General features: G+C 45.2%; 1 protein-coding gene across 1 annotated transcript in view; it reads left to right on the top strand.

The window, feature by feature from the left end:
- LOC135825054 (uncharacterized) overlaps positions 1 to 4394 on the top strand; it is a 33607-nt gene extending 29213 nt beyond the window's left edge. The window contains exons 26-28 of the mRNA XM_065337790.1: positions 174 to 243; positions 1256 to 1363; positions 3445 to 4394. Of these exons, the coding sequence (XP_065193862.1) occupies positions 174 to 243; positions 1256 to 1363; positions 3445 to 3632 (366 nt within the window). The 3' untranslated portion in view covers positions 3633 to 4394. The remainder of the gene's footprint in view (positions 1 to 173; positions 244 to 1255; positions 1364 to 3444) is intronic.
- The last annotated feature ends 23098 nt before the right edge of the window (positions 4395 to 27492 follow it).

Below are 27492 nucleotides of genomic sequence, written 5' to 3'. Positions count from 1 at the left end.
GTTCGCTATCATCGCTTCCGCGATGGGCATGTGTGTGTGTGTGTGTGTGTGTGTGTGTATGTGTGTGTGTGTGTGTGTGCACGTGTGTGTGTATGTGCATGTGCGTGTGTGTGTGTGCACGCGTGTGTGAGTGTGTGTGTTTGTATGGATGCGTGCACGCGTATGCTTTTCAGCTAACTTCACGACCACCAACAATGGCGCCAATGCATCAGAAGAACAAGCCACTTCCAGCGAATAATGGCTGTAAGAACTAGCGCTGTTATATTAAGTGACATGGAAAGTGACTGGGAACAACTTGCAACAAGATCAAGTTACAGCATCTATAACACGTGTACCTACGTATGGGTGGTTTGTTCACTGCATATTACTAAAGACAAATGCTTTGGTTACATGACTGGATGGATGCAATGTGGGTTTCCAAACAAAAGCATTCTGAAGGAATCATGTGTGATTGAGTCATCCAGCACACAAGCCTCAGGACAAGCAATGTGCATGATTTTGTTTGCTGTTAGCTCTTCGCGTCACTAAATATGTTGCAATGTGTTGGTCTAGTATGGTGTCTATGCTTACTACTGCTGCGCACTTTGCAATCCGTTGAGAAGTCAAGCACCTGTGGGATGCTGACCATGCAGCCGTGAGCACTGCTGGTCCATTGTTACAACGTTATAGTGTGTGTAAGGGCGCCGGCCCTGGTTATTCCACTGGATTTCTATATTGGTTATTCCACTGGGTTTCTATGTTGGTTATTCCACTGGATTTCTATGTTGGTTATTCCACTGGATTTCTATGTTGGTTATTCCACTGGATTTCTATGTTGGTTATTCCACTGGATTTCTATGTTGGTTATTCCACTGGATTTCTATGTTGGTTATTCCACTGGATTTCTATGTTGGTTATTCCACTGGATTTCTATGTTGGTTATTCCACTGGATTTCTATGTTGGTTATTCCACTGGATTTCTATGTTGGTTATTCCACTGGATTTCTATGTTGGTTATTCCACTGGATTTCTATGGCTGCCGCAGTAGTAATTATCGTAGTCGCCTCGCTCTTTCTCCCACAGTCACAAAAAACATGTCACCGCACGGAAGACACTCAAGTACACGGACTAGCCCATTCACTGCGGATCCCATAAGATAACGGGGTTCTGCGTGTGTGCCTGCATGAGCATCTGTGCGCGCTTGCACGAGCGTCCGCTTCTCTACCCCCACATCTAACCATCTGTTTCTCTCTCCTTGCCTTTCCTCGTACTTTAGTTCCTTCACCGGTGGCAGCCCTGAAATCACCACCTACATCCAAGAAGCCACCCGGGAGTCCAGCAACTAAGAAACCACCGCCAAGCACTCCCAAACGTTTTACACCCGGTAGGCTGGGGGATGGGATTTGAGGACTAGCGCAGCTCGTCTAGGGAAGGAACAAGTAAAATCGAATTTCAATTAGGCGGCAAGAAGACAAAATGTTAGATACAGATTAAAAATATTGTAGGTGTTGTTGCCCCCAGACACAGAACAACATTTAGAATCAACTAAAAAATCAACTAAAAATGCTGTGTCTGGGGATGACTGTGTTCACAATTTCTCTGCCTTATTGAATTTGACTTTCAATGAAGGCTATATACCTGCTTTATGCAGGTTGATGCCAACGCGAACAAGCAAAATAATAATTAACGAGAGAGCTTGGAAGCTCAGGGCCCTACGCTATGCTTTGTTTCTTAGCTCATCGTGCATGTTGTGGGAACTGATGGAAATGTTTCCTGGGAAGGCGTTGACCCTGCCGAGCACGCGCGTTCTGGAGTCGACGGGATCACTCTGCCGACGTTTCCTGTGACCGGCGCTGACTCGCCCGTTCACGCCTATTTTGGAGACGACGGGATCTCTCTTCCAAAGTATGTTTTTGCTGACGCATCCTATCACCTATTCGGCAACTAACATCCATTATAATTTCATTTCCTCCTCGTCTCCCTATTTCTTTCCAGAAAGTCTCTCTATACATCAGGGAGTCGTACTGTATTGGCAGCCACATTAACGGGTCACGCCGCCCACCACCCAAGCATGGGTATGATGAGGGACAGTGGCAACAGAAACAAAAAAACAGCAAGCAGGGAGAGAAAGCAAGAGAAAGACGGCGATAGTAGTACATCTGGTGTGCGACGTATAGAAAAGAGAGATGACAAGAGATGCGCACAAAATAGGACACAATAATTATTTTTGCAGCTCCGAAACAATCAACCAGGTGATGGAGTGTGGGCACCCGAAGTCCCAACTGGACTCCACTGGAAGAACATCCCACGCAGGGATATCAGCGATAGGCCAAGCGTTGAAAAACAGCCATGAGGACACATCGTCTAGAAGTCCACCGCGCTCGAACTGAAATTGCAGGTTCAAACAATTTCCCACGCGGCGTCAGGTAGCGTAACTCTTCTCCCTGCATCACCATCCATCTCCAGCAACCATCTCCACTCACAGCTCATGCCTCTGCCACCACTGTACTCCTCCGAGCTTCGCAGTTTGAAACCATTCGGGGGTCAGCTACACCACCGCGAATGGAGAGACGAGGACGACAACGGTCGTGACTGAAAAGACACTGCCTTGGCGACCGCGTCGCGGAACCCTCGCCCCAGGAAATTCAGAAATACGCCAGGGGCAACTCTGGCGGACCCAGAGCCACCCCCTTGGCAAGACTAGTAAGAGGAACGACTGAAAACTCAGATAAAGCGGAGCTACAAAAAGTGCAACAGACCCCTTCAAGCACAGTTGCAACACACAGGGAGTCGTATACATGTACATAATATTGTGGCCAGCTGTTTGTAGCCAGCTGTGTTTGATGGTACGGTACGGGACAGATACGGGAGCCAGCAAATGGCCAGCTGTGCGATACGGTACGGGACAGATACGGGATAGCGCCAGGCGTGACACAAACAAACAAACAAACAAACACCAAATTAAAGCTGTGTGGACCCTGGCTAGCGCCAGACGTTACTGAAGTAACGTCTTCTGCATAGCTACGGGAATAATAATTCCATGCAGTCAAGGGACCTCGCTCCAGCTGCAGACACAGTTTTCTAGGCAGGCTAGAACTCTGCAACCATGTCAAATATTCCTATGCTAAGTACAGCGCTACTCAATGAAAAAACGGTAAACTTTCAGCGGATTTGGCACTGTGGTGACTCCGGAAAATGTTGTGCATTTTCTCCAGTGTCGAGCTGAGACCCACAGTTAATTGGAAACTCGTGGCCTGGCACGAGGGAAACATGGATGCAGCCAATGGGATTATCGGTATTTGACCACTTTGCTGGTGGGCTGATCTACGCACCTCCCACCGCTTCAGGAGCTGCATCTGCGCCTTTGATCTTGCAGGGTGATGGCGTTCCTATGGATACTAAAAGTTCAGTCTAACTGAAACTGAAGCGAACCGTGCATTTTCTTAAAACTTTTTTTCCCTCCAGTGTCGGCTAGCAACACTATTGGTGGAGCTAGTCCCGTGATGGGCAGCAAGATCAGCGATCTGAAAGCACAGCTCGGGAAATCGCCGCTCACACCGCTCAAGCCCTTTGGAGGCAGTCCGGCAACCGCTCCGAAGACAGCCAGCCCAGCAACGGCACCCAAGAAGACTGGATTTCAGCGGCAGTACTGAGTGTTCATGCACTGCCAGTATATAGCATGGAAGCAGACTGGGTCATAAGTGCAGATCCCGTATGTGCGAAACCAGTATGGGTGGATCTAAGATTATGTGCAGATCCAATTTGTGCAGATGCAGTACCTGCAGATCCAATATATGCAGATCTAGTATGTGCAGATCGAGTATGTGCAGATCCAGTATGTGCAGATCCAGTCCCTGCAGATCCACCAGTATTCTACAGATCCAGTATCTACAGATCCAGTACAATATGCAGATCCAGTAGATGCATGTGCCCCACAGTATCTGCAAATCCAGTAGTTGCGTGAAAAGTTGAAACCCAGTATGTGACAATCCAGCCAGCCACTACGAAAGGACCATGTCTACACTTCTTTTCCTCCCTCCATAGATCACACTGTTAACACGTAGAACACAGACAAATTTCACTTTTTTTGCATACTAAAAACCTATCTAACTTACCCAACATGTGATTCACATGCTGTGCCAGTTGTAACATGGCGTAGACTGTAGAGACGATAATGATAATTCTACGTTTTTGAAGAGTAAGCGTAACACCATTTTGCCAAGTTTTCACCACATGAGATATATAATTCAGTATTTTTTGGACCAATCGTTCTGTTAAAACCATGAATCGCTATTAATTTTTTAAAAGATGATCAAGCAAAATATTTTTTCCAAGTGCATTGACGCTTGGCATTGTACTACGACATACATGTACCTTTTGCTTGATGCAATACAAGCTGGAGTTGCGCTAAGGGATTGGTTTAGCGTCCCCGCTGTGTTTTCCGCCAGTCTTCCAACATAACTTTGTGGTGTACAGTGTAATTCTCTTAGTGCGAATACTGATAATGCATACATTATACTCTTGCTTAGTACGGAAATTATTGCTGCTGCTGCTGCTGTCCCGTCGTCATCATTGTTGTAGGGATGAGCACAGTAGAGGTACTACCATGCACATCCCTACATAGACGTGAGTAGAACAGAAGCTAACTGAACAAAGACAAGTGGACAGAACCGTCAGAACGGGCGTGTAGGTGCTAAATGAACCGTGCAGCTAAGCCTGAGGTGAAACGCGTTCTCCAGCAGCCCGGATAAAGCCGCAGACGTTTTCATTGGACAGTCATAATCCAGTGCTGCCCAATGAAATCCGGTCGCGTGAGACTGAGTCAAGTAACTAGTTGGCGCCTTGCACCATTTCGCAGGCCATCTTTCGCAGGTTTAGGGCTGCGCAACGTCCGGCGCGTACTTGAGTGACTCTATTGGATGTCATTGGGTAGTACCTTAGTTCTTTCCCAGTTCAGTACATTCCTCACCTTATCTTCGCCTTCGAAGATAAATTTTGGTCAAACCACAACTGGCAAAATATGTCAGGATGCCGCATTGGAGTAATTACATCAGTCTATTGTGTTCTCTCTGGCGTAGCATTGTTTTACAAGATAACCACCAACCGTCATGGTACAAATCCCAGGGGGTAATCAAAGGGAGGCACAAAGCGATTGCATGCAGCCGAGACAGAAATTGACAAGGAGTACTGTGACATTCAACGACCTAACACCTAGCTACCACCCATCTGCGAGGCACAAACCAACACTCAACAGCCTTTCCACATGGAAGGCTCAGGTAAGGGAAGGTTCAGCTATATCCTACTGACTCCACTATACTCTATAACGAGCCAATGTAATGATAATTATTATTGATAAACAAATATATCGATGAGGCCACATTTTTCTGGCGACCCTGATACCAATTTTACTGGAAAACAGTAGGCTCTGGATACGAAATCCTTTCTCTTGGTGACCCAGTCCGGGACGCTTTACCCGATTTTACTGGCCTCATTTCGCGAAGCAAACCCAAACTATTCAAGGATGGGTATGCCTACGTGAAAGACCAGAGAGTAGGAGACGAGGAGACAGAGACCGACAAGATAACAGCGGAGAGTGGCAGCCACAGACACGCGCCTGACCCGACCCGACCCGACGTCAAGTAGTCGACGCCTGACAGATGTAAAGACAAAAGCCGCTGCGAGTCAGGACCCTTCCCACCAGATCGTCGCGGACAGGGGAAGTGGTCGCGGAAATTGTGGAAGCTTATCACTCACACTTTTGGTGAGTATTTTTGGCCGTGATGCCGAGACCTCAGGTCGGCAGAGCCATCAATGCCCCACCATCACTGCTGCGTCTCAGTCCAGCCCCTGCTCAGTAGTTGTCACGTCTGTCCTAGTCTCAGTACCATTGTCTTTCTTTATTATTTTCGAGCTGGGAATGTGAACGTAGTAAAAACCGCACAGAACAGTCTAATGACAAGGGAGGGGAATGATGAGAGTCATTATCACTATGCATCTAAAACATCTCTGGACAAAATGAGACAGACTAGAAGGAGGGTTTGCACAACACTAGTACATAGAGGGGTGCACGAGAACGAAGGCGCGTCAGAAGTCTAAGCAAGAAAGCAATCAGCAAAGAGAAAGAAAGAAAACAAGAGAGAGAGAGGGAGAGAAAGAGAGAGAGAGAGAGAGAGAGAGAGAGAGAGAGAGAGAGAGAGAGAGAGAGAGAGAGAGAGAGAGAGAGGCGTCATCTATCCCCCCCCCCCCTATGCCAAGGAAATGGTGAGCACTGCCCATACCGCCAGTTGCTGCAAGCACAAGAGGAGTGAAACCCGACATCTCCACCTCTCTTCTCGGCTTCATTCTTGTTGAAAGCAGATTGGGTGTGAGCCGACTGGTTCCAAGCTGCAGATAGTTTGAATACTCTTACATCACAGTACCGTTATGTTCTTTATGGTATGAAGATTTGTGTCCTGGCGTCCTGAAGTTTCCTTTTTTATGAATCTTCGTTTGTTGTTCCTTTCTGGGACTTTGGTGTTGTTTTCAACGCTTTCGTTTCCTTTTTTCTTTTCTCTTCTTTAAACGTTGCTGTTGCAACTCACATTTCTATCAATCATTTTTGCTGTTGTCCTTTCGACGTCTTTGCTCTCCCTGCATTCATATCATAATTGTTTTGTGCGTTCAATACAAAAATGAAGATGGGCCTTGCCCGAAAATTCCAATAATCTAATATCTCTTTTCTTTTAGTGATTGGTGTAGCCAAGAGACCGTTTGGAGAGTGAAGATGTATGGATATACAGTGGGTGGCTACAGTGGAGGAGTCTTCGCATTTTGAGAAATAAAAAAATGTTTCAAAATATTAGTAGCAGTATGGTATCTAGCGCGAGAGCCACGCAGACAGAGATGCCAGATGGATGGTAATATATGGCTTGCGCACGCACAGTGAATCATGCAGCGCACATGTATACCCGTAGGCGCACTTGTGGTAGTGAAAAGGTGTGTATACATGTACATGTACCTGCAAGCCATCAGTTGCAGCTGAGGCAGTGGAGGCGGATCATAGTCGCTTAGTGTTACCATATGCACGAATGCGTACCGGTTGCGTACCGGTATGTTACCATATGCACGAATGCGTACCGGTATGTCTTTTTAAGTAACCTTGTAAGTAAGGATTTCGTTGGCATACCCTTTACCACTGGATGCAGTTAGTAACTGTTGGTTGCTACTACGTATATAAACACAGTCTTCCGGTAGTCACGTGTAAAGTTCAGCAGGATGCGCATGGGAATCATGGAGGAGCATATAACTTTACTCTGAAAATTTTGCTTAGTGGGAGAGCATTGCCGGCCATAACTAGGGCATAAGCAAAATGTCCCTGGTTCGAGTCGTGGTGGTGATAGTCATGACAGTCCACTGGGCTGTCACCACCAAAAGGTTTTTCTTTTCCCCTTTGCACCTTTCACTCAAACGTATGAATATCTCAATTCCCTAAAAGTGTCTCACATATCAATGAAGGTTTCGATAGTGCCAACGCCGTATTGACACCAGTAAACAATAATTTAGCAAGGTAGGCATGTCGAAATAGTGCAGAACGAAGCGTTCAGCTTGAATTATATTATCGCCGAAGTCTCTGCAACTAATTCCTTATTAATATGAATGAAACCAGTGACTTGAATTCAAGCTTGGTGCTTCGTTCTGCATTATTTTCAAGGAAAGTTGGTTGTTCCCCACATCGGAGCGCCCGGTTTTCCGCGGACTTGGCCTGACACCACAATGACCCATGAGTTTATGTTTTTAACTTTTTTTCCGGCGACAACGGAGCCTCCTCTTTCACTGGCAAAATATGCACAAAAAAATTCTTGTGATGAAGGCAATGACCCGAGACTGCAGTTCAGATTACATGACAGGGACGTACTGTGTTCTGTGGATAATAGTCTTGGGTCAGTCAAGTCGGCGGAGAAGCACATGCACTCCGATGTGGGGAACAAACATAATTTTCCATGTCATCCACGAAAAGTAATTTAGGGGACATTGTAGCGTAACCATGGTAACTAGTAGGTCCTTGGTCTTTTTCATTTTCTATTCATGTGAACACCGGAATTTGCTTCTAGGAGGAAAGATTGAAAAAATATACATCGACTGATCAAGTGTACACACCTGCATGAATATTACCTAACCTATGGTCCTCCGCCACTTTATGGCCAATTGCGTGGCAATTGCAAGGGTCAGTAGGCCATGTGATTATGCAGAAGAGTAGCGTATTAAGAAAGAAAAGGTGACAGCACCGACGCAATCCACACAGTCAAGAAAGCCAATTTGGTAATCGAACTAAATTGGCTTTCTTGACTGTGTGGATTGCGTCGGTGCTGTCACCTTTTCATTCGAAATTGGATACGCCTCCATTTGTTTCCTTACATTATTACATTATTGCCCACGGAAGTAGTTTATTATTATTTTTTTAAGAAAGTGCACATGGTAATATGGAATGGAAGAGAACAACAACAACAACAACAACAACAACAGCAGCAAAACAATATAGCAGTAAGGGACTACGAAGGGAGTGTAGGTGCTATGCAGCTGCAGTGCAATTTAAACGTGGAATTTACGGGTGCGAGTGCTTGGGTGTTCTATGTGCGTTCTATCTGACCATCCGATGTGACTTTGATTGGACGGCCACGTCTTGGAGCGTCGCGAAACTAGACCTCTTATAAAATGTAATGTCCATCTTGTGTAGGTTTTACTCAATCTGCGGACAGAACTGTTTCGTTCTTTGTGGACTCATCAGCGCAGCCGAACCTGGTAGCAATGAAAAAAAAAAATATTTTTTTTTCACACAAGCGGAAAAACCGTCAGAGATCAAATTCCATTACACAGTGTTTCACCGTTCAAGCAACGGATCATCAGATGGATGATCAAACAAAGTATGATACACTGGTTATATACTCAGAAGGTGTGAACTCCGTCACTATGGAGTGTGAAAATTATCATTATGTCGGGTCCCGGATGTGACAAGTCCATTCTTCATGATGCATTGTACAGAGTGGCTAGGTGCTAGATGAGGGTGATGATATTGCGGGGTGTGAACAGCCCATTTTTCATGATGCATTGCACAGAGTGCCTAGGGAAAGGTGATAGCGCAGAGTAGTGCCATGCCAGGTAACAGATATAGAGTAGGCCTTGGCGGATAATGCTCGAAAAGGTGGCAGATTCTGCTTTTTTTGCACCGAAATTGGCAGAACCATACAAACCTTATGGCGGGCAATTCCTCGAATTCTGCTCCATTTCTTTATCCACATACCAAACATGCATGAAACTTACCAGAAAAAGTACCGAATTCTGCCAATTTTTCTGCCGGCATTATCCGCCAAGGCCTAATATAGAGGCGCTACCAAGTCGTTCCCTGATGAAGACCAACCGGCAAATGTTTTTGGATGAGGCTCAGGAACCGTGCACCGATGCCTGTGGCCACACTCGCACTATATGGCGGGTTGAACCAGATAACCCTGCGGTCACGATTTCTTTTCTTGGGGCGACTGCCCGCTGCCGGTGCCGGTTGGTCTTCATCAGGGAACGACTTGGTAGCGCCTCTATATTTGTTACCTGGCATGGCACCACTCTGCGCTATCACCTTTCCCTAGGCACTCTGTGCAATGCATCATGAAAAATGGGCTGTTCACACCCCGCAATATCATCACCCTCATCTAGCACCTAGCCACTCTGTACAATGCATCATGAAGAATGGACTTGTCACATCCGGGACCCGACATAATGATAATTTTCACACTCCATAGTGACTTCGTTGTTACTCAGAGTTTCATGGCAAAAAGCAATCATCAGACAACAACCAATCATCAGACAACATCATTAAGATTCTGTACAGTGAGTAGTTAAACCCAACACGAATGAAAAATGTGAACTGGAATAAAACAATATTTGTAAAAAAATAAATAAATTAAAATTAAAATTCAATATCGAACACGAATAAAATACTCCGTCACTCCGTGAACTCCGTCACTCCATAGTGACGGAGTTCACACCTTCTGAGTATATAACCAGTGTATCATACTTTGTTTGATCATCCATCTGATGATCCGTTGCTTGAACGGTGAAACACTGTGTAATCGAATTTGATCTCTGACGGTTTTTCCGCTTGTGTGATGAAGCTCTGCCTCGCTTGCATTGAGCACTCTCCGCAGTTTGAGACCATTCCCTTGTGTGTATATATTTTTTTCCAAAGCCAGATTTAAACCAGGCCCGAACGTACCTTGCCAGAGTGCTCAAGCTAACAAGTCAGTGTAGGTTTTAGCTAGGGCACGAATTTCCTTAAAAAAAGAAAATCCATGCACTATTTTGCACAGTGTGCGATAATACATTGTAAATAGTGAGCAGACGTAACGTCGATCCTGGACATGATTGTATCCAAACGTGTACATGCATCTAGTACACAAGTCAAGTATACCGAGCGGTACACGATGATACGCCTCTGAGGGTACCTTAGGCCGCACTGGGCTAGACAAAGGTTAACGGCAAGGTTGAGTACTGACGTAATTGCAGGCCATCTTGCAATCGAAAAGACAATATACTATGGACAACCTAAATAGAGTTGCAGAGAAGAAATTTGACTATGAGTCTGAAGTGGATGACGACTTGGAAATGACCATCCGTAGGGTCCGGGTCCCGGTAACGGACGAGGAAAAATCGGAAAAGGCTCAGCAAGGAAGGCAGCGCGCAGAAGAGCGGCAAGCGTTGCATGACGCAGGAATCGTGCTTCCAGTTTCGCCTCTTGCCCAACCCTCCGGGTCGCACCTTACAACAGGAGCTGCAGCAGGAGCTGCAATAGGAGCAGCAGCAGGAGGCGCTGTAATTTGTGCAGGGATCGATGCGGTAGTAGCTGCAGCTGCTGCTGTGACGGGAGCTGCTGCAGGAGCGGCAATAGGAGCTGCTGTAGGAGCTGTTGTAGGAGGAGCTGCAGGCAACGCTGCGGCAGGAGGAGCTGATGGCAGAGAGGAACGGCGTCGTATTCGAGCGGAACGCAGACGAAATAACAGGGCACTGCGTCAACAAAACGATGAAGCCGTACAAGATTTGCTGAACTATACAGAATCGTTACAAGAACGAGTTGATCGTGCGATACAAGATGAGGAGGAGATGGCTGAGAGGCGGAGAAGGTGACATGGTCATGATTAAAGCTGTGTGGACCCTAACTAGCGCCAGACGTTAGTGAAGTAACGTCTTTTGCATATCCACGGGATTAAAAGTATCTAGTATAGCCATTCCTTGATAAGTCGCTAGAATGTTATACACGACAATGGAAGACTTGCAAAAGAGACATCACAGATTAACGGAGAACTACGGTGTAGAGAGTGGGTTAAACATCTTTCTTGGTCAACACAAATTTAATGCTGACTTTGTTGTGAGGAGACGGAGGGTGATACTGAACGAAAGCCATTACAAATTCCAGCTTTTTAAATCATCTTCAGATAGGCAATGCAGTTTTGATCTTTCCACGTTCATGTTGTGAGGATACGGCCATGAGCTTGTGCAGAGGGTATATCAAGTTGGCCTTGAGGACACTTGCCATCACAACCGCTTCAGTGTCAAAACCCCAAAAGATAAAAAGGCCATATTTGGGCGGTGGGCACATCTCCGTTAGGTGATACATGTACACTAAGAAGAGGGAGGCGCTTCAGGCACTTGAACATCTTGAAAGAGTTCACGAGCAAACGTTCAAGCTGGACAAAATGATGATGTGTCGTCATTCGTGCACCACAAGAGCCTTCGCTGTTTGCATTATGTACCACTAGATAAAATATTTCCAACATAAATTGCTTCCGATATACGCCGCATTTCCTCGGTATTCAAGGTTCATTGCACATGTAGGAGACTGAATGTACATGCATCTCCACACTCCACACATTAGTTATCTGATGGGCATGAAATTATAATAATGTTACAAGGAATGAAGCGTGGTGCTCTTTGCCGTGTGTAATATACATATAGCTCTAGTCGAAAGAATATTGAGCACTCTAGCGAGCCGGAGGACTCTCATATGTACCTCCACAATCAATTTGTTCTGGTTTCATATTTTATAGGACGATGAATTATAAGAACGTAATCAAGTGGTGTGCTTCACTGTCCGAAGAGTGCTCAATACCCATGTAGGGCAGAGCCTTGTACACAAGAGAGATTGGAAGCTTTGTCACAACTCTGAGTTTCACATATTACTACGATCATCAGGCAACGAATCATAGAAACCGAGAATGGATCGCTCTGACAATATAACTATTTGGCCGGTAAAATTCCTGTCCTAATTCTTTTTTCCCATAAGAGAATCATAATAACAATAATAATGATAATAATAATGGAAAGAAGCCTCTTGTCCGGGCCAATAACACCAAAAAAGCGGATAGATGTGAGCTCAAAAATGGAACGAAAAATAGCAAATAGAATCAAAACTCACGATGGAATCAAACTCACGATGGAATCAAACTCATGATGGAAACTACAACCCAATGAGTTGGAAAACCAACCACAGAATTAGATATTGGGAATAGAGTCAGACACAACAACAACCGAAATCAGTACACGAAAAATCTGTCCTACAAAAAACAAAGGAACAAGAAAAACAAGAAAGACGAAGTACAAGGAATCCCCCCCCCAAAAAAAAAGAGAGGGGAGAACAATAATAATAATAATCGCCGTGCATAGAGAAAGTCAACACTTCAACATAGGTGTTAAAGTGATTAAAGTGTTAAAAACTCAAAAACAAACAGCTGCAAGTTGTAGACAAACACGTTGAACACATCAGGGACACTTGTCACACTTTCACGAGGTGTGACACCAAACAACTGCAACGATAACACATTCTCCTTCTGTACACATAGTTCTGGATCTAGTTTGCGAATATACAGAGCTTTTAACACAGCAAGATGTAACTTAGACCTTCCACGAGTCAAAATCAAAAAAAATATCATCACTATACAACTTACGACAACTAGCACTGCCCGACAAATGACGCTTGATGGACGATGTCCGATCACTTAGCTCTGTCACCTTCGACGCCTGCCGTTGTTCTCTTCCGTTAGGCTTGTTTGGTTGGTTGCTCCGGTCCACACCTCCAACGTCCGTTGATTTCATGTCCGTTTTTGTTGATTTCATGGCCGTTTTCGTTTCACTTCTTGGTCTTCCTCGTTTCCTCTTGTTGATCGTTGTTGTCACTTCCATTATCGACGTATTCAAATCCCCAGTACTCCGTCTCTTCACCTTGCTTCTGGTAACTCTTCCGGTGTCTATGAGCTCCAGTGTCACATTGGGTGGTTTTCGAGACGGTCTCCCTCGCTTCCTCACGTTAGTCTGATATGGGCCAAGCTCCCCGCCCGTCGAGGCGGAGGCGCGCATGCGTACAGCTACACTAGCCGCAGACAAAGGCGTTCCAGTATCGGACTGCACAGCACATTTTGGAGGGCGGCCACGACGAGGACGAGTACCACGAGCGTCAACAGGGACAAGACCTAACGGCACATGTTGACGGATGTGTGCGCCCAGGTGTTGAAGGGTTCTACCTACGTACCGATCTTCACATTCTCGGCACTGAAAAAAATAGATAAGGTTGCTTCTACTAAGGGTAGGTAGAACGTCCTTCTTCACACTGAACGCACGCGTCGTTCCAAATACTAAAATACAATTTCACGCACGGGTAAGACGAACAGACAATGTTGCGCACCTCCTTCTCGACGCGCGCAGAACCAGCACCCACCCAGGGTAAGCGGAGTACCACGGGGCACCTGTCCGGTCCAAATGGTTTCGGATCCTGCGTGATTGGTTTGTTATTAATAAGTTTTGTTAGTAGTGACGAGGGGTATCCATTGTTTGTCAACCATGATGTGACCCGCCTCAGTTCTTCTTGAAGAAGGTGAGGAGAGCAGATTCGATGGGCACGATAGACTAGTGCTTTGACAAGGTGAACTTTGGATTTAGTTGGTGTGTAGCTTCCCCATGGAATACACAAGCCAGTAAAGGTGGGTTTTCTGTAAACCGCCATGTCTAAACTCTTGGTGTCGTTGTTGCGGGTAATATTGACATCTAAGAAGGATATCACACCGTCCCGTTCACCTTCTGCAGTGAATTTTAATGCAGGATGTAGTCCGTTTAGGGTTGTTAAAAAGTTCTCGCAGGTTTCTTGGTCCTCGTCGTGACAAAAAACATCATCTACAAAACGGTAGTATACCGAGGGCCATAGCGATGAGGGAATGGATGACTCGCAAAATCCAACGAATATGTTTGCTAATACCGGACCAAGTGGAGATCCCATCGCAACTCCATCCAACTCCATCTCCAACAGGTCATAAATATCGTTTTCGTTGCGCTTGCCTTCCCCTCTTTGGTCTTTCCATAACCTTGAGCCTTCCAAGTTGGAAGGCTGTCGGTTAGCGCTACGGAGATGTGTTGAAGCTAGGTGTCAGGACGTCGAATGTTTCAGTACTCTGTCAGTTTTGTGCCTAGTTATTGCACTTTCTGACTGTATTAGTATCATGTTACAGTGATGGAGAGTTACTCTTAACTCGTATCCATATGTCTTTTTCCAGACCAGGCAGGCACAGTGGGTTGGTCAAAGACCATGATTGAGATACGAGAGGTACCTGGTTCAAGTCCTGCCAGGGAGCGGTTTTTCCAGTCGTGCTGCTACCCACAGTCAACTGGGAACTTGTGGCCAGGCACAAGGGGTACATGGATGCAGCTAATGGGGCCGTTCTCGGCACTTGTGCCAGTGGTTGTGAGACTTATCCACTCACCCCCAACGTTAGGCGCTGCATCTGCCGCTAGGATTTACCGGGTGTTAGCGACCGTCGTGAGTTCCCTTCGGGAACGGACACGATAATTTACTTTTTTTTTTTTTATGTCTTTTTCTCTTCCACAATTATTATTATTATTATTTTTCTTTTCTGTGTTTATTATTATTATTATTATTATTATGGAAAGAAGCCTCTTGTCCGGGCCAATAACACCAAAAAAGCAGATAGATGTGAGCTCAAAAATGGAACGAAAAATAGCAAATCGAATCAAAACTCACGATGGAATCAAACTCACGATGGAATCAAACTCATGAATTAGTATTAGTATTATTATTATTATTATTATTATTATTATTATTATTATTATTATTATTATTATTATTAGGTAAACAGTTTCCTCTGAGACAAAAATGCGATAATACTCATAAAAAGGACACACTTCAGGCTCATTACAAACATCTTGAAAGTTTTTGTCTTCACAAGTATACTTTCAAGCCTTCTCATCAGGTGAAATACAGGCAAGAGAAAAGGAACAGGAACAGTGGATTAAATACAGTAAGAAGGTGGTAAAACAGCGCAAAAAGAAAGAAAGAAAGAAAGAAGATAGCTAAAGTAAACAGCGAAAATTGCAATAATGACACAAAGGTGCAAATGCGAGAAAACTCAATAAGCGCGACATGTAGTGCGACAACAAGAGACAACCACTGGACATACATGTAACTAACGAGGTTTTGACGACCTACCTAACAGCCTAAGTGTGAATTTGATTTGTTTCTGTTTGCAAAGGTTGGGTTTCCTTGTGTGGATGTATACAGCTTCCAAAACATTCAGCAATCTAGCACTGCGTACACGTGACACAATCGAAAAACAATCATCCGAATACACAGCACACCTTCTTACTGTATTTAATCCACTGTTCCTGTTCCTTTTCTCTTGCCTGTATTTCACCTGATGAGAAGGCTTGAAAGTATACTTGTGAAGACAAAAACTTTCAAGATGTTTGTAATGAGCCTGAAGTGTGTCCTTTTTATGAGTATTATTATTATTATTATTATTATTATTATTATTATTATTATTATTATTATTATTATTATGAATTAGTATTAGTATTATTATTAAGTTGATTGTTCCAACTAGGAACACACGCTTCTTGCCGAGCTTGACACTTGACTGACTCACGACTGCCATCCGGAGCACACGAGGAGCACGTCGCACCTTCCACTCGGCAAACCTGCAAGAACGCACCACTCCCTGCTCAATACACGGTGTTTCGGGGAATTCACCCCTCATCAGTTGAGCTTGAGTAGGCTGAGGAAGATTGTGCCTGAAAAGCACCACTTATATACTGCTCTCCAGGCCAAACCATCACCAGGGATACAAACTTACAGAGACGCTTTGTTTCCAGCGCGACAAACACCTCGTGAAGCTCCAGGTAGCAGCGTGAGTCAGAGTCGCTCATGGAGTTGTGATAAACAGACGTTGAGAGCCAGTATAGCTATTCGCAACGCTGTCACCTCCAACAACTAGTCGCACGTCCGCGTGAGGGACAACAATACGAACTTAGAAGTTGCGACTTCGGCGGTAATAGTCATGAAGTTGATTGTTCCAACTAGGAACACACGCTTCTTGCCGAGCTTGACACTTGACTGACTCACGACTGCCATCCGGAGCACACGAGGAGCACGTCGCACCTTCCACTCGGCAAACCTGCAAGAACGCACCACTCCCTGCTCAATACACGGTGTTTCGGGGAATTCACCCCTCATCAGTTGAGCTTGAGTAGGCTGAGGAAGATTGTGCCTGAAAAGCACCACTTATATACTGCTCTCCAGGCCAAACCATCACCAGGGATACAAACTTACAGAGACGCACAGAGACGCTTTGTTTCCAGCGCGACAAACACCTCGTGAAGCTCCAGGTAGCAGCGTGAGTCAGAGTCGCTCATGGAGTTGTGATAAACAGACGTTGAGAGCCAGTATAGCTATTCGCAACGCTGTCACCTCCAACAACTAGTCGCACGTCCGCGTGAGGGACAACAACTTCATGACTATTACCGCCGAAGTCGCAACTTCTAAGTTCGTATTGTTGTCCCTCACGCGGACGTGCGACTAGTTGTTGGAGGTGACAGCGTTGCGAATAGCTATACTGGCTCTCAACGTCTGTTTATCACAACTCCATGAGCGACTCTGACTCACGCTGCTACCTGGAGCTTCACGAGGTGTTTGTCGCGCTGGAAACAAAGCGTCTCTGTAAGTTTGTATCCCTGGTGATGGTTTGGCCTGGAGAGCAGTATATAAGTGGTGCTTTTCAGGCACAATCTTCCTCAGCCTACTCAAGCTCAACTGATGAGGGGTGAATTCCCCGAAACACCGTGTATTGAGCAGGGAGTGGTGCGTTCTTGCAGGTTTGCCGAGTGGAAGGTGCGACGTGCTCCTCGTGTGCTCCGGATGGCAGTCGTGAGTCAGTCAAGTGTCAAGCTCGGCAAGAAGCGTGTGTTCCTAGTTGGAACAATCAACTTCATGACTATTACCGCCGAAGTCGCAACTTCTAAGTTCGTATTGTTGTCCCTCACGCGGACGTGCGACTAGTTGTTGGAGGTGACAGCGTTGCGAATAGCTATACTGGCTCTCAACGTCTGTTTATCACAACTCCATGAGCGACTCTGACTCACGCTGCTACCTGGAGCTTCACGAGGTGTTTGTCGCGCTGGAAACAAAGCGTCTCTGTAAGTTTGTATCCCTGGTGATGGTTTGGCCTGGAGAGCAGTATATAAGTGGTGCTTTTCAGGCACAATCTTCCTCAGCCTACTCAAGCTCAACTGATGAGGGGTGAATTCCCCGAAACACCGTGTATTGAGCAGGGCGTGGTGCGTTCTTGCAGGTTTGCCGAGTGGAAGGTGCGACGTGCTCCTCGTGTGCTCCGGATGGCAGTCGTGAGTCAGTCAAGTGTCAAGCTCGGCAAGAAGCGTGTGTTCCTAGTTGGAACAATCAACTTCATGACTATTACCGCCGAAGTCGCAACTTCTAAGTTAGTATTATTATTATTATTATTCTACTACCATACCATAGCTCAGTGGTTAGAGCATCGTTGGCTACAAGCGAGGGTCCCTGGTTCGAGTCCTGGTGGTGACAGTCAATTTTTTCTTCAGACTTTTCCCGTTTGTCTCTTTCCCTCAAACCAGTTAATATTATTATTATTATTATTATTATTATTATTATTATTACTATTATTATTATTACTACACAAGAGAGAGTTTGGAAGCTTTGTATTATTATTATTTTTACACCTTCCAGTGGCTAAAGATGAATCAGTGCCAATATAATATAAAAATAAAAATAATAATAATAATACCACAGCACGGTTTATCGGGTGTTAGCGGCCGTCGTGAGTTCCCTTCGGGAACGGATACGATAATTTACTTTTTTTTTACAGCACGCGTACAAAGGCCAAAGAACAATGCATGAGATCGAGAATACACTGAAATTAAGCCAAGTCCGCTTCTGTCTCCAGTCAACAAAAAACACATCCATAAACAATGTCTGATCTCCATTTCGACTTGTCAGCAGCAAATAATGGTGCTCCTTATAAGAGAATAACGGGAGGATAAAGGTTAAATACTGGCAAAAGCAATTGGAAAAGAACAATGGATCAGGGACAGTAGGGAGATGATGAAACAGCGCAAAGAACAAGAAGATAATAATGTTAGGCTATAAAAAAACAAAACGATAATGTGTGACCCGTTCACGTAGAACGAATGACAAAACCATTTTCGTTCACACTTAGGCTGTTGGGGAGGTCCTCCAAAACGCCGTTAGTTATAATTATTTCCATTGATAGCTGTGGTCGCATTATGCTTCATGCTCGCTAGGCTGGGTCATCAGGTCATACCAGCAGCTTTTTGCAATCGTGAATTGCTGTCCTTGGCAATTGGGTCACTGAGTATCACGTGGTACACACAGACACACGTAAAGCACACAAGGATTACGTGGGGCTAAACCTCCCCACTAAGTATAACAACGAACCGATGGAACCCAAGAACAAACAAATTTACTTGAAGTACGTGGCTGCCGAATGCTAGAAAGTGGCTACACACATCAACTTCACTTTTAGGAAGCGGTTTATCTCCCACATACACCACCGCCAAGCTTCCACTCACTTTCTGCTTCGCGCTCTCACAAAGATGTTTTGCGTTTTCTAAATGGCTGTACTCTCACAAAGTCACATTTAGGGTTCCCAGTAAAAAGGCAACATTGCCTGTTGGGAAACCCCTAACGAAATAAGAAAAAAATAACTTATCGCCAAATATTCACGGCTACGTATAGATAGCACACGCTTCACTAAAGTAAGACAGTATGCAATGGTGGTCCACCGTAGATCTACGTGCATGTGTAGCGCATAGCGCACGCCTCGTACGCCAACAGGGATCACGTAGAATATGCATGCAGAGTAGTCTACGGCCTGGATGAGGAATGAGATAGATGTTTCAGGGAAACTTGTTTAGTTGATGGATTGTCAATGTGGAGATGGATCGCCTCTACCGGCTGAAAACCAGAACGATAGATGTGGTCTGTACACACGGCGAGCATGATCCGCGATGTCTTAGCCGAACGTACAGGTCAAGATGGAAAACGAAAGCGGAGATAGCAGAGGAGGCGAAGCAAGCGTCGGAAAAGATGTACCAAAGTATTCAGAAAAAAATAGCTCAGGGGCCTAACCACAGGCGGACTACGTCCGCACTAGCACAGACCTCTTGCACGGCCAGGGATCTTGTGGCCATTCGAGCAGACGTTTTCCAAAGCACAGCACCTCCCCAGAAAAGGTCTAGAGCGAACGTGTAAAAAAAAGAAAAAAAGTAAATTATCGTATCCGTTCCCGAAGGGAACTCACGTTCCCGAAGGGAACTCACGACGGCCGCTAACACGCGATAAACCCTATGTTTTCGGCACTTGTGTCAGTGGTTGTGAGACTTTCCCACTCACCCCCACTGTTAGGCGCTGCATCTGCCGCTAGGGTTTACCGAGCGAACGTGTAGTGCGATCGAAGTGTCCAAGATATCCGGATGTTAGGGTTGTTCAGCATAGCGCATGGTACATGTACTAGTAGTCATGGCAACGTAACAATCATACATGATGTCGCCCGACAATAAAATGTTTTTGTTTTGTTATATCCGTACGGTGCTATGCGATATCGAGACATTGTTGTTGCGCGCAGTATTCCTGCCTGAAGCTTGTAGTCTACGTATTGGGACGTTTTCCCAGCGACTGTATCGTACATGCTCAGCGCCCCTAGGTCCTGTGCTCGGTGCAGCCAAACATGAAATCATGGCGAATCTCCATAGATACACGTCAAATATCACGGTCCACGTAATACTAAGACAGCGATGTTCCGCATCCGTAGGACCGCCACCCACAACCCAAGCATCAAGGCCCAGTTGGAAACAAAGGTGGGAGGTGAGTAGATCCGATCCCCCACCAAGTAAGTTGTCAAAGACCGAAAATCCATTCGCTGCATCCACGTTACCCTCATTCCTTTTTCGCCGTTATGTTATTGGCTCCAAACTCCGTTAAATGTGAAGTAAAATACACACGAACAAACAAACACCTCCCAGACCACCAATCAGTAAGTAACTACCTGTGAGTCGCATCATGGTTTAGACGTCGTTGCGCCGACAAGCAGGACGTTCACGTGGTTTTCTCGATAATCTCAATCACGGTCTTAGACCTTCCCACTCTACTTGCCGGTATATAACAAGCAGCTACCGATGGAGATAGTGAGGTGGATGGGATATATCTACCAAGTTCTGTCGCCATAATGGTCTCAGCATCACTGCGGTATCGGTGCACTAGAGGTGCAGAAAAAAGATGACGCCAAGAGAGCAGCAGATGATGAAGAAAGGGAAAAAATAAGGAAATAGACGAACAGAAGCATTCCAACTTCCCCGCTGACACCGATACAGGTGACAATCAGCAGCAGCAACATCGCAGATGAAGCGGCAATTATTAGGCTGCAACAACACTACATACAAAATCAAGTACACGTTTGCGTTCAGCTTTGCGATAACGCAAAGTTGCATCCACAATGCAATTTCATGCGCAAGGGATCCTTTCGTTTTGTCCACGTTTCTGGGTCCCAAGAAAAATATCGCCCCCTGTGTAAATTTATGTGCTACGTGTAGTAGTTAGAAAAAGAGTCGCGAGCGCCTTGACACACACGTCCAATGTCTCGGTCATCTCCTTCGGATGGTCCGCTCTGTCACCTGGCCCTGCTTCATGATCTGGTACGCTGCCCCAAGCTGCGTGAGCTTCTCAGTTCGAGATCGCCAGAGGAGTGGCCGGAAAATACTGAAAGCAAAGCCCTGGCAGATGAAGTCTCAATTAGTACAAACTGACAAGGAAGCCGTCTTCTAACCGACACAGTGCATGCCTCCACAAGAAACATGTACATATACCCATATGAAGAACCAAGCGAAACGCAAGGAAAAGGCGAAAAGTTGCTTTCTAGAGGGTATACATGTATTTGGTTTGCTGAAAAGAAACGCAGCACGTTTTGCGTTTTGCACGCGTTTCCTTGACGACATAGGCGAAAAAGTTGCGTTTACGCAGTTTTGTACCTAGTATGGTTGCAAAGCCTAATAACAAACATTGATCTGGTTACATGCACATTAATTGGGTAGGATGATACCAGGGCTACCGTACATCATCGTACTGGCCCGCCATCGAAGTTACAACATCAAAGTATGTACAACACATGCAGATCCGGTACAACATCGGGCTACTCGTTTAAAAGGCGTCGAGGGGAAGTGGATGGGTGCTCGGTTGTATTTTGTTGATTATTTGTTCTTAATCTTCGTTCCTATTATATAATGTTCTTGAAGATGGATCGTGTGTATGAGTTGACGCATAGAACAATTGACGTTATCAAGACACCGGACAACAGGGATCCGAGTCGTCTTAGGACGTCGTACCAACTTAGACGGAAGTCTACTGCTGAGCTGGCAAAAGAGCAGAAGGAGAAAGAGGACAACATGCATTTGGGCGTGATGCAAAAAATCATACAAGGGCCAAATTTTAAGCCGCCGCCGTCTAAGTTGGCGCAAGTATCAGCTAGCTTGGAAGCACCCAAGCAAAAGGATGATTCTGCGACGGCCTAGAAGGACTAGGAAGAGGAAGAAGACGGAGTCTGGTGACCCCCGTGATCCTCGGGTGCGCTCTGTGTTCCATTATTGTGTTGTTTCTGTGACACTTGAACGCATACATGTACAATCGTCGAGACAACACGATTTTATTCGTATGGATCGTACTATAATGCTGGTTTACAAATATTTGTGTTGTTTTTGCGACACCCGAACACATACATGTACATTCGTTGAGACTACACGATTTTATTCGTATAGATCATACTATGCATGTATAATATGTTGTAGTACAAATTATTATTGTGTTGTTTTTGTCACACTTCAACACATACATATTGTATTCGTCGAGACAATAAAATGATTTTATCTGTAAAGATCATACTTCTTGGCTGAAGTGTCCGCAGATGGTGTTCATGCTCATTGGGTGCATTGCAGGTAACAACCTCTCCCTTTCTCACTGCATACTCTGCGTGGCTGGCACTTCCCCAAGAAGCTAAGGACCTTTCTTCCCTCCGCCTTTTTAAGAGCTTTGTCGCACCTTGACTTTGATTTTGTGTTTCTCATTTTGCCGTGGTTGGCTAACACCCTCTCTCTTCGTATTGGCCGATGTTCTCACTGTGCTATGAGATGCTGTAATAAATAAATAAATAATAAATAAATAACCCGTGGCATAGTGCCTAAGATGCAATCTACAGCCAGTAAAGAAATTTGCTTAAAGGAGAAAAGTCATCGTGCAAAACAAACGCAAGAAGTAGATGGAGTAACAAGGCGACAAAATTAATAGTATACCTAGTATGTACAATGTCCTGTGATGCAGGAGTAACACCAGAAGTTAGAAATGCATTGATTAGTATCGCGAGGGACGGTGCAAGGACACGAGAACAGTGTTTGAGGATTGCAGCTGGAACCTGGTCACTGCCTGCAGCTTTGAGCAACGTCAATGTGGGAGAGCAGCTTAGCGATCTCTTGCACACTTGCTGGATCAAATTCTTCGAGGTGTTCCTTCTTCGTGGGACCCAATGGGGCTGAAAGATGTAGTGGTCTAGTTGGGTCTGACACAACACCGCTGAAAAGGTGCCCACAAAAATCAAGGCCCATTTGAAAAGCAAAGGTGGGAGGTGAGTATATCAGATCCGCTGCACTCATGTTACCCTCATTCATGATTTTCCGTTATGTTTTTGGGCCCAGTTCCCGTTAAATGTGAAGTAAAATACACACAAAGAAACAAACAACTCCTCGGCCACCAATCAGTACGTACGTAACTACCTGTGAGTCGCATCATGGTTGGAACAAGTCCTTGCGCCTCCAAGCAGGACTTGAAGGTGGTATTCTCGGTATCTCAGTCATTATCTAATTTGACCTTCTCACTATACTTGCCCGTACATACCGGTACAAATCAATGGGACCCGGAACACACACACATTGGGGGCCCCCCCGGGGGGGGGGGGGCAGTGGCAGTTTTGAACGAGTACACCGAAGAGACCCTTGATGGGCTATTCGATGCATAACAAGCAGCTTACAATGGAGATGATGGGGTGGGTGGGTTATCCCAAGCTCTGTCGGCCATAATGGGCTCGGCATCGCTGCGGTATACGTGCAAAGGAGCAAAGAAAAAGACGACGACAAGAGAGCAGCAGCAGATGTTGAAAGGGAAGGAATAAGGAAATAGACGAACAGAAGCATTCCCACCTCCCCGCTTACCCGGATACAGGTGATGATCAGCAGCAGCAGCAACGCAGGTAGCTATTGCTGAAGCACTAATTATTAGTCGCAAAGTCTAAATGTTTACCTGGTACATGTAATAATTGGAAATCGATACTCTGTGTTTGAGTGTACTGGTTGTGAGTAGAATGACACCAGGTATATCATCGTACGGAACCACCATCGAAGTTACAATATCAAAGCACGTATATCATATGCCGAGCCGGTACAACACCGGGCTACTCGTTTAAAAGGCTGCGAGGGGAAGTGGATAGGTGCCTGTTTGTATTTTGTTGATATTTGTTCTTAAACTGCGATCTTCTTTTCTTGAAGATGGATCGTGTGTATGAGTTGACACGCAGGACCATTGACATCATTAGGGCTGTGGATGAAAGGAATCCAAGTCGTGTCAGGCTGTTTGTCCATCTAAGAAAGAAGACACCCGCTGAGCTAGCACAAGAGAAGACGGAGAGAGAGCAGAAGATGCATTTTGGCGCGATGCAGAAAGTTTTACTAGGGCCGAATTATAAGCCGCCTACGTCGAAGTTGGCGCTAGTATCAGCAGGCGTGGAAGCACCCAAGCAAAAGGATGCTTCTGCGACGGCCCAGAAGGACGAGTAAGAGGAAGAATACGGAGTCTGGTGACCCCTGTAATGCTTGGGTGAGCGCAGTGTCCGATTATTGTTCTGTTTTTGTGACACGTGGCCGCATACATGTACATTCGTCGAGACAACACGATTTTATTCGTATAGATCATACTTTATAATTATGCTGTATTGCAAATAATTATTGTGTTGTTTTGTCATATTTGAACACATACATGGGTATTCGTCATCATACTATATAGGGTATTCGTCATCATACTATATAGGGTATTCGTCATCATACTATATATGCTGTATTAATGTTTTTGTGACACTTGAACACATACATGTGTAGTCGTCATCTTACCATACATGCTGTATTGCACATTATTGTGCTGTTGTTGTCACACTTGAACATATTATACATGCCGTGTATTCGTCCAGGCAATAAAAATGATTTTACTCGTAAAAATCATACTTCTTAGCTGAAGTGTCCGCAGATGGTGTTCGTGCTCATTTGGTGCATTTTAGCATTTTTAGGTAACAACCCTTGGCACATTACTATTTTAAAAGTTTTTCGCTGGGATCGCGACCACGATTCGAAGAAACTGGCGAAGCCATCCGGTTACACGCCACCAGAGTCCTCGCTTGACACTAATTCTTTGTTGCCCTCTTCAGTAGGTCCGTCAATTAGTAGTACATTACTAGGTTTTTCAGGAAACCTACCATTGATCAGAAGAAGAAGGATGTGATCTGCTGCTCGGAATATAGCGCTAGACGCCAACCCTGCAGTGAAGATCTGCATTAATACGTCACTTCAGCAGCCCACAGTTCTCGACTATGTCACACCCCAGCAGCCTTTCTTTCACCTACCGTCGGCTGAGTTTTCAATTTTTGAGGTTCGTGCAGTATTTGTCTTAAAGTTACAGTCTTGTAGCAATCTTCAGATGTGACGTCAGACATCCGTGATGATTTGTGTGATTTCACTTTGCTCTACTTTTCACCTATCTTTGTCACCTTCCCATTACTGTTTGTGATCTGTAAACTATAATTGTGCACATGGAAATCCGGTCGCATGTCTAGCGGCCTCAGGGTGCTGGCCATGCAGCCGTAGGTGAGCATGGATCAACATGTGCCCTGCACGCAGCGTTCTGTACGCGCCCAGGGCACTGGCCCCAGGCAATCGACCGGATTTCCATGTCCACGACAGTGGCACAACCTATTCGTGTGGAAGTTTCCTTCTCATAAGTATGGGGAAACTGCCGAAGAGCAGAAACCCTCAAAGTCGCCGCCTGCAGAACGCAAAAAAGAATTAATAACATCACTGGCCTACGCCAGTATCAACACGGTCCTACATCATTGACCGTATACATGGAAGCTAAGGTCAAAGTGTCCTCAATGTGTTTGTCTAATACTATTTCTCGTGCATGTGCTTTGTCAGCTGGTGAGCTGGACAAACTCTAGAACATGCACAGAGCATTACGTTTTTGTTGAGGTACTTACACCGTGACTTATTGTATAGTCATAATCTCATGGCTGGTGAAGGCAAACAAATAAAACAAATTTTGTCTGAACTCTTTGGCATTCGTGACCTGAACCCACGCACTTCGGATCTGGGCAATGGTAAATTACATGACGAGTGGATGAGGAAAGTGCGCGCTCATTGTATGTTATTCTCGCAGTCGCCACCTTGTTTTGACCGCAAGAAATAAACGGAGTAACACTGCAATAATTACTAATCAAGCATCTACAGAGTCCTGTGCCGTTGACCGTCGACCGTCTACAGTTAAACTAAGGTCAATCTGCGGACAGAACTGTTTCGTCTTTTTTGGACTCATCAGCGCAGGACAGAGGAAATGAGGCCGAACCTGATAGCAATGTAAACTAAGGTCAAATAGTAGTTGTAGTGCATGCGAGTACGCGTGGCGGCTGCAACATGGATTCAAGAATTCAAGCCAGCACAAGTTCTCTCAGCGAGCCATGTGAGCCAGGAAAAATGAGGCGCTAAGTGATGTTCAAGTTGAATATGGATTGCAACATTGCACAACAGATCTCTCCGTTGAGAGCGTATTTAGGTCTTTTGCCAATAAGTGGGGACAGCACATCCGGTGAAGGGATTATTAGAGGAAGGCATGTTTGGTATAGTTTTTTAAAGATGTGTACATCTCTATTATTCGGAAACACAATAGTACTGCGTCCAATTCAAAATGGCGTGAGGTAGAAATTAACGTTATAACGTTAGGGTTAGAGACCATTCGTGGGAGCGATCACGTGATCACGGATTCGTATTGAGTGCACTGCAAGTTCACACAACCAATACTAACCCCTTGTTATTTTGCTGTAAAGCGTGTTGGATATCGATATACTGGTAAAAGCCATATAAAGAAGTGGTAACTCTAACGAGGAGAAATCTGTCGTTAAAATGGAAATCGTTATACAGAAATCGATACATATACTGTCCTATTGAGCGTCGAGAATGAGTGAGAATCGTTACCTTTGGTACACGTAAACTAGTCAATTTTGGGAAATCGTTATGTATGCGCCTCGTTAGAATAATGGCTTTTACAGTAGTCAACAGGTTAGTACGGGCAGCATGTATTGGCTTTCGTATACACTTGTGTTAAATTGGGATACAACTTATACACACATACACGTATGCTGTATGCGGTGAGAAGATCACTATAAAAACGCATGACTTTCCGGTCTTCAGTGCTTTGTCTACCGGACACTTTCTTATTTTACCTGTTTGCTGTCTTCTTAGCACCATGGACCGTCTTCTCAAGCTTCGCGGGGAAAGGGCAGTGGCCGAGTACGTTGAAGATCCCGAGGACCCCGACAAAATCCTGATGTTCTTGGACAAGCGCCCCCTGCTCCCATCAGAGATAGAGGATATCGAGAAGAGGGAGCTAGATACATTTTTTGAGGGGAGAGCGAAAGCTATTGCCGGTTCCACGCTACCGGAATCCCCGCTAGTCAAGAACGGCTTAACTGTGAAGGAGCTGCAGTTAAGCCAAACATCATCCGAGCCGCCTGAGAAGCGCAAGAAGAAGCACAAGAAGAAGAAGCGCAAGAAAGAGAAGCGCAGTAAAGAAGAACAGTAGTCACTAAGTATCTACACGGTCCTGCGCCGTTGACTGTATGCATGTAAACTGAGCTGAAAGTATTCGCTGTCTTTATATAGGAATTTAGTATGTGCTTTGTCAGCCGGTGGGCTTGACACATTATCTAGGATATGCACTGATCATGATGTCGATGTTAATGATGTACTCACACCACGTTTAGTGCTTTATCATGTTCGTTGAAGTCAGTGTTTTTGTCCAAT

This window comes from Sycon ciliatum, chromosome 9 (genome assembly GCF_964019385.1).
Source record: "Sycon ciliatum chromosome 9, ocSycCili1.1, whole genome shotgun sequence".
In the NCBI taxonomy this organism is placed as follows: Eukaryota; Metazoa; Porifera; class Calcarea; order Leucosolenida; family Sycettidae; genus Sycon; species Sycon ciliatum.
The sequence above is the reverse complement of the archived record's forward strand: the minus strand, read 5'-3'. Positions and strand labels throughout refer to the sequence as shown.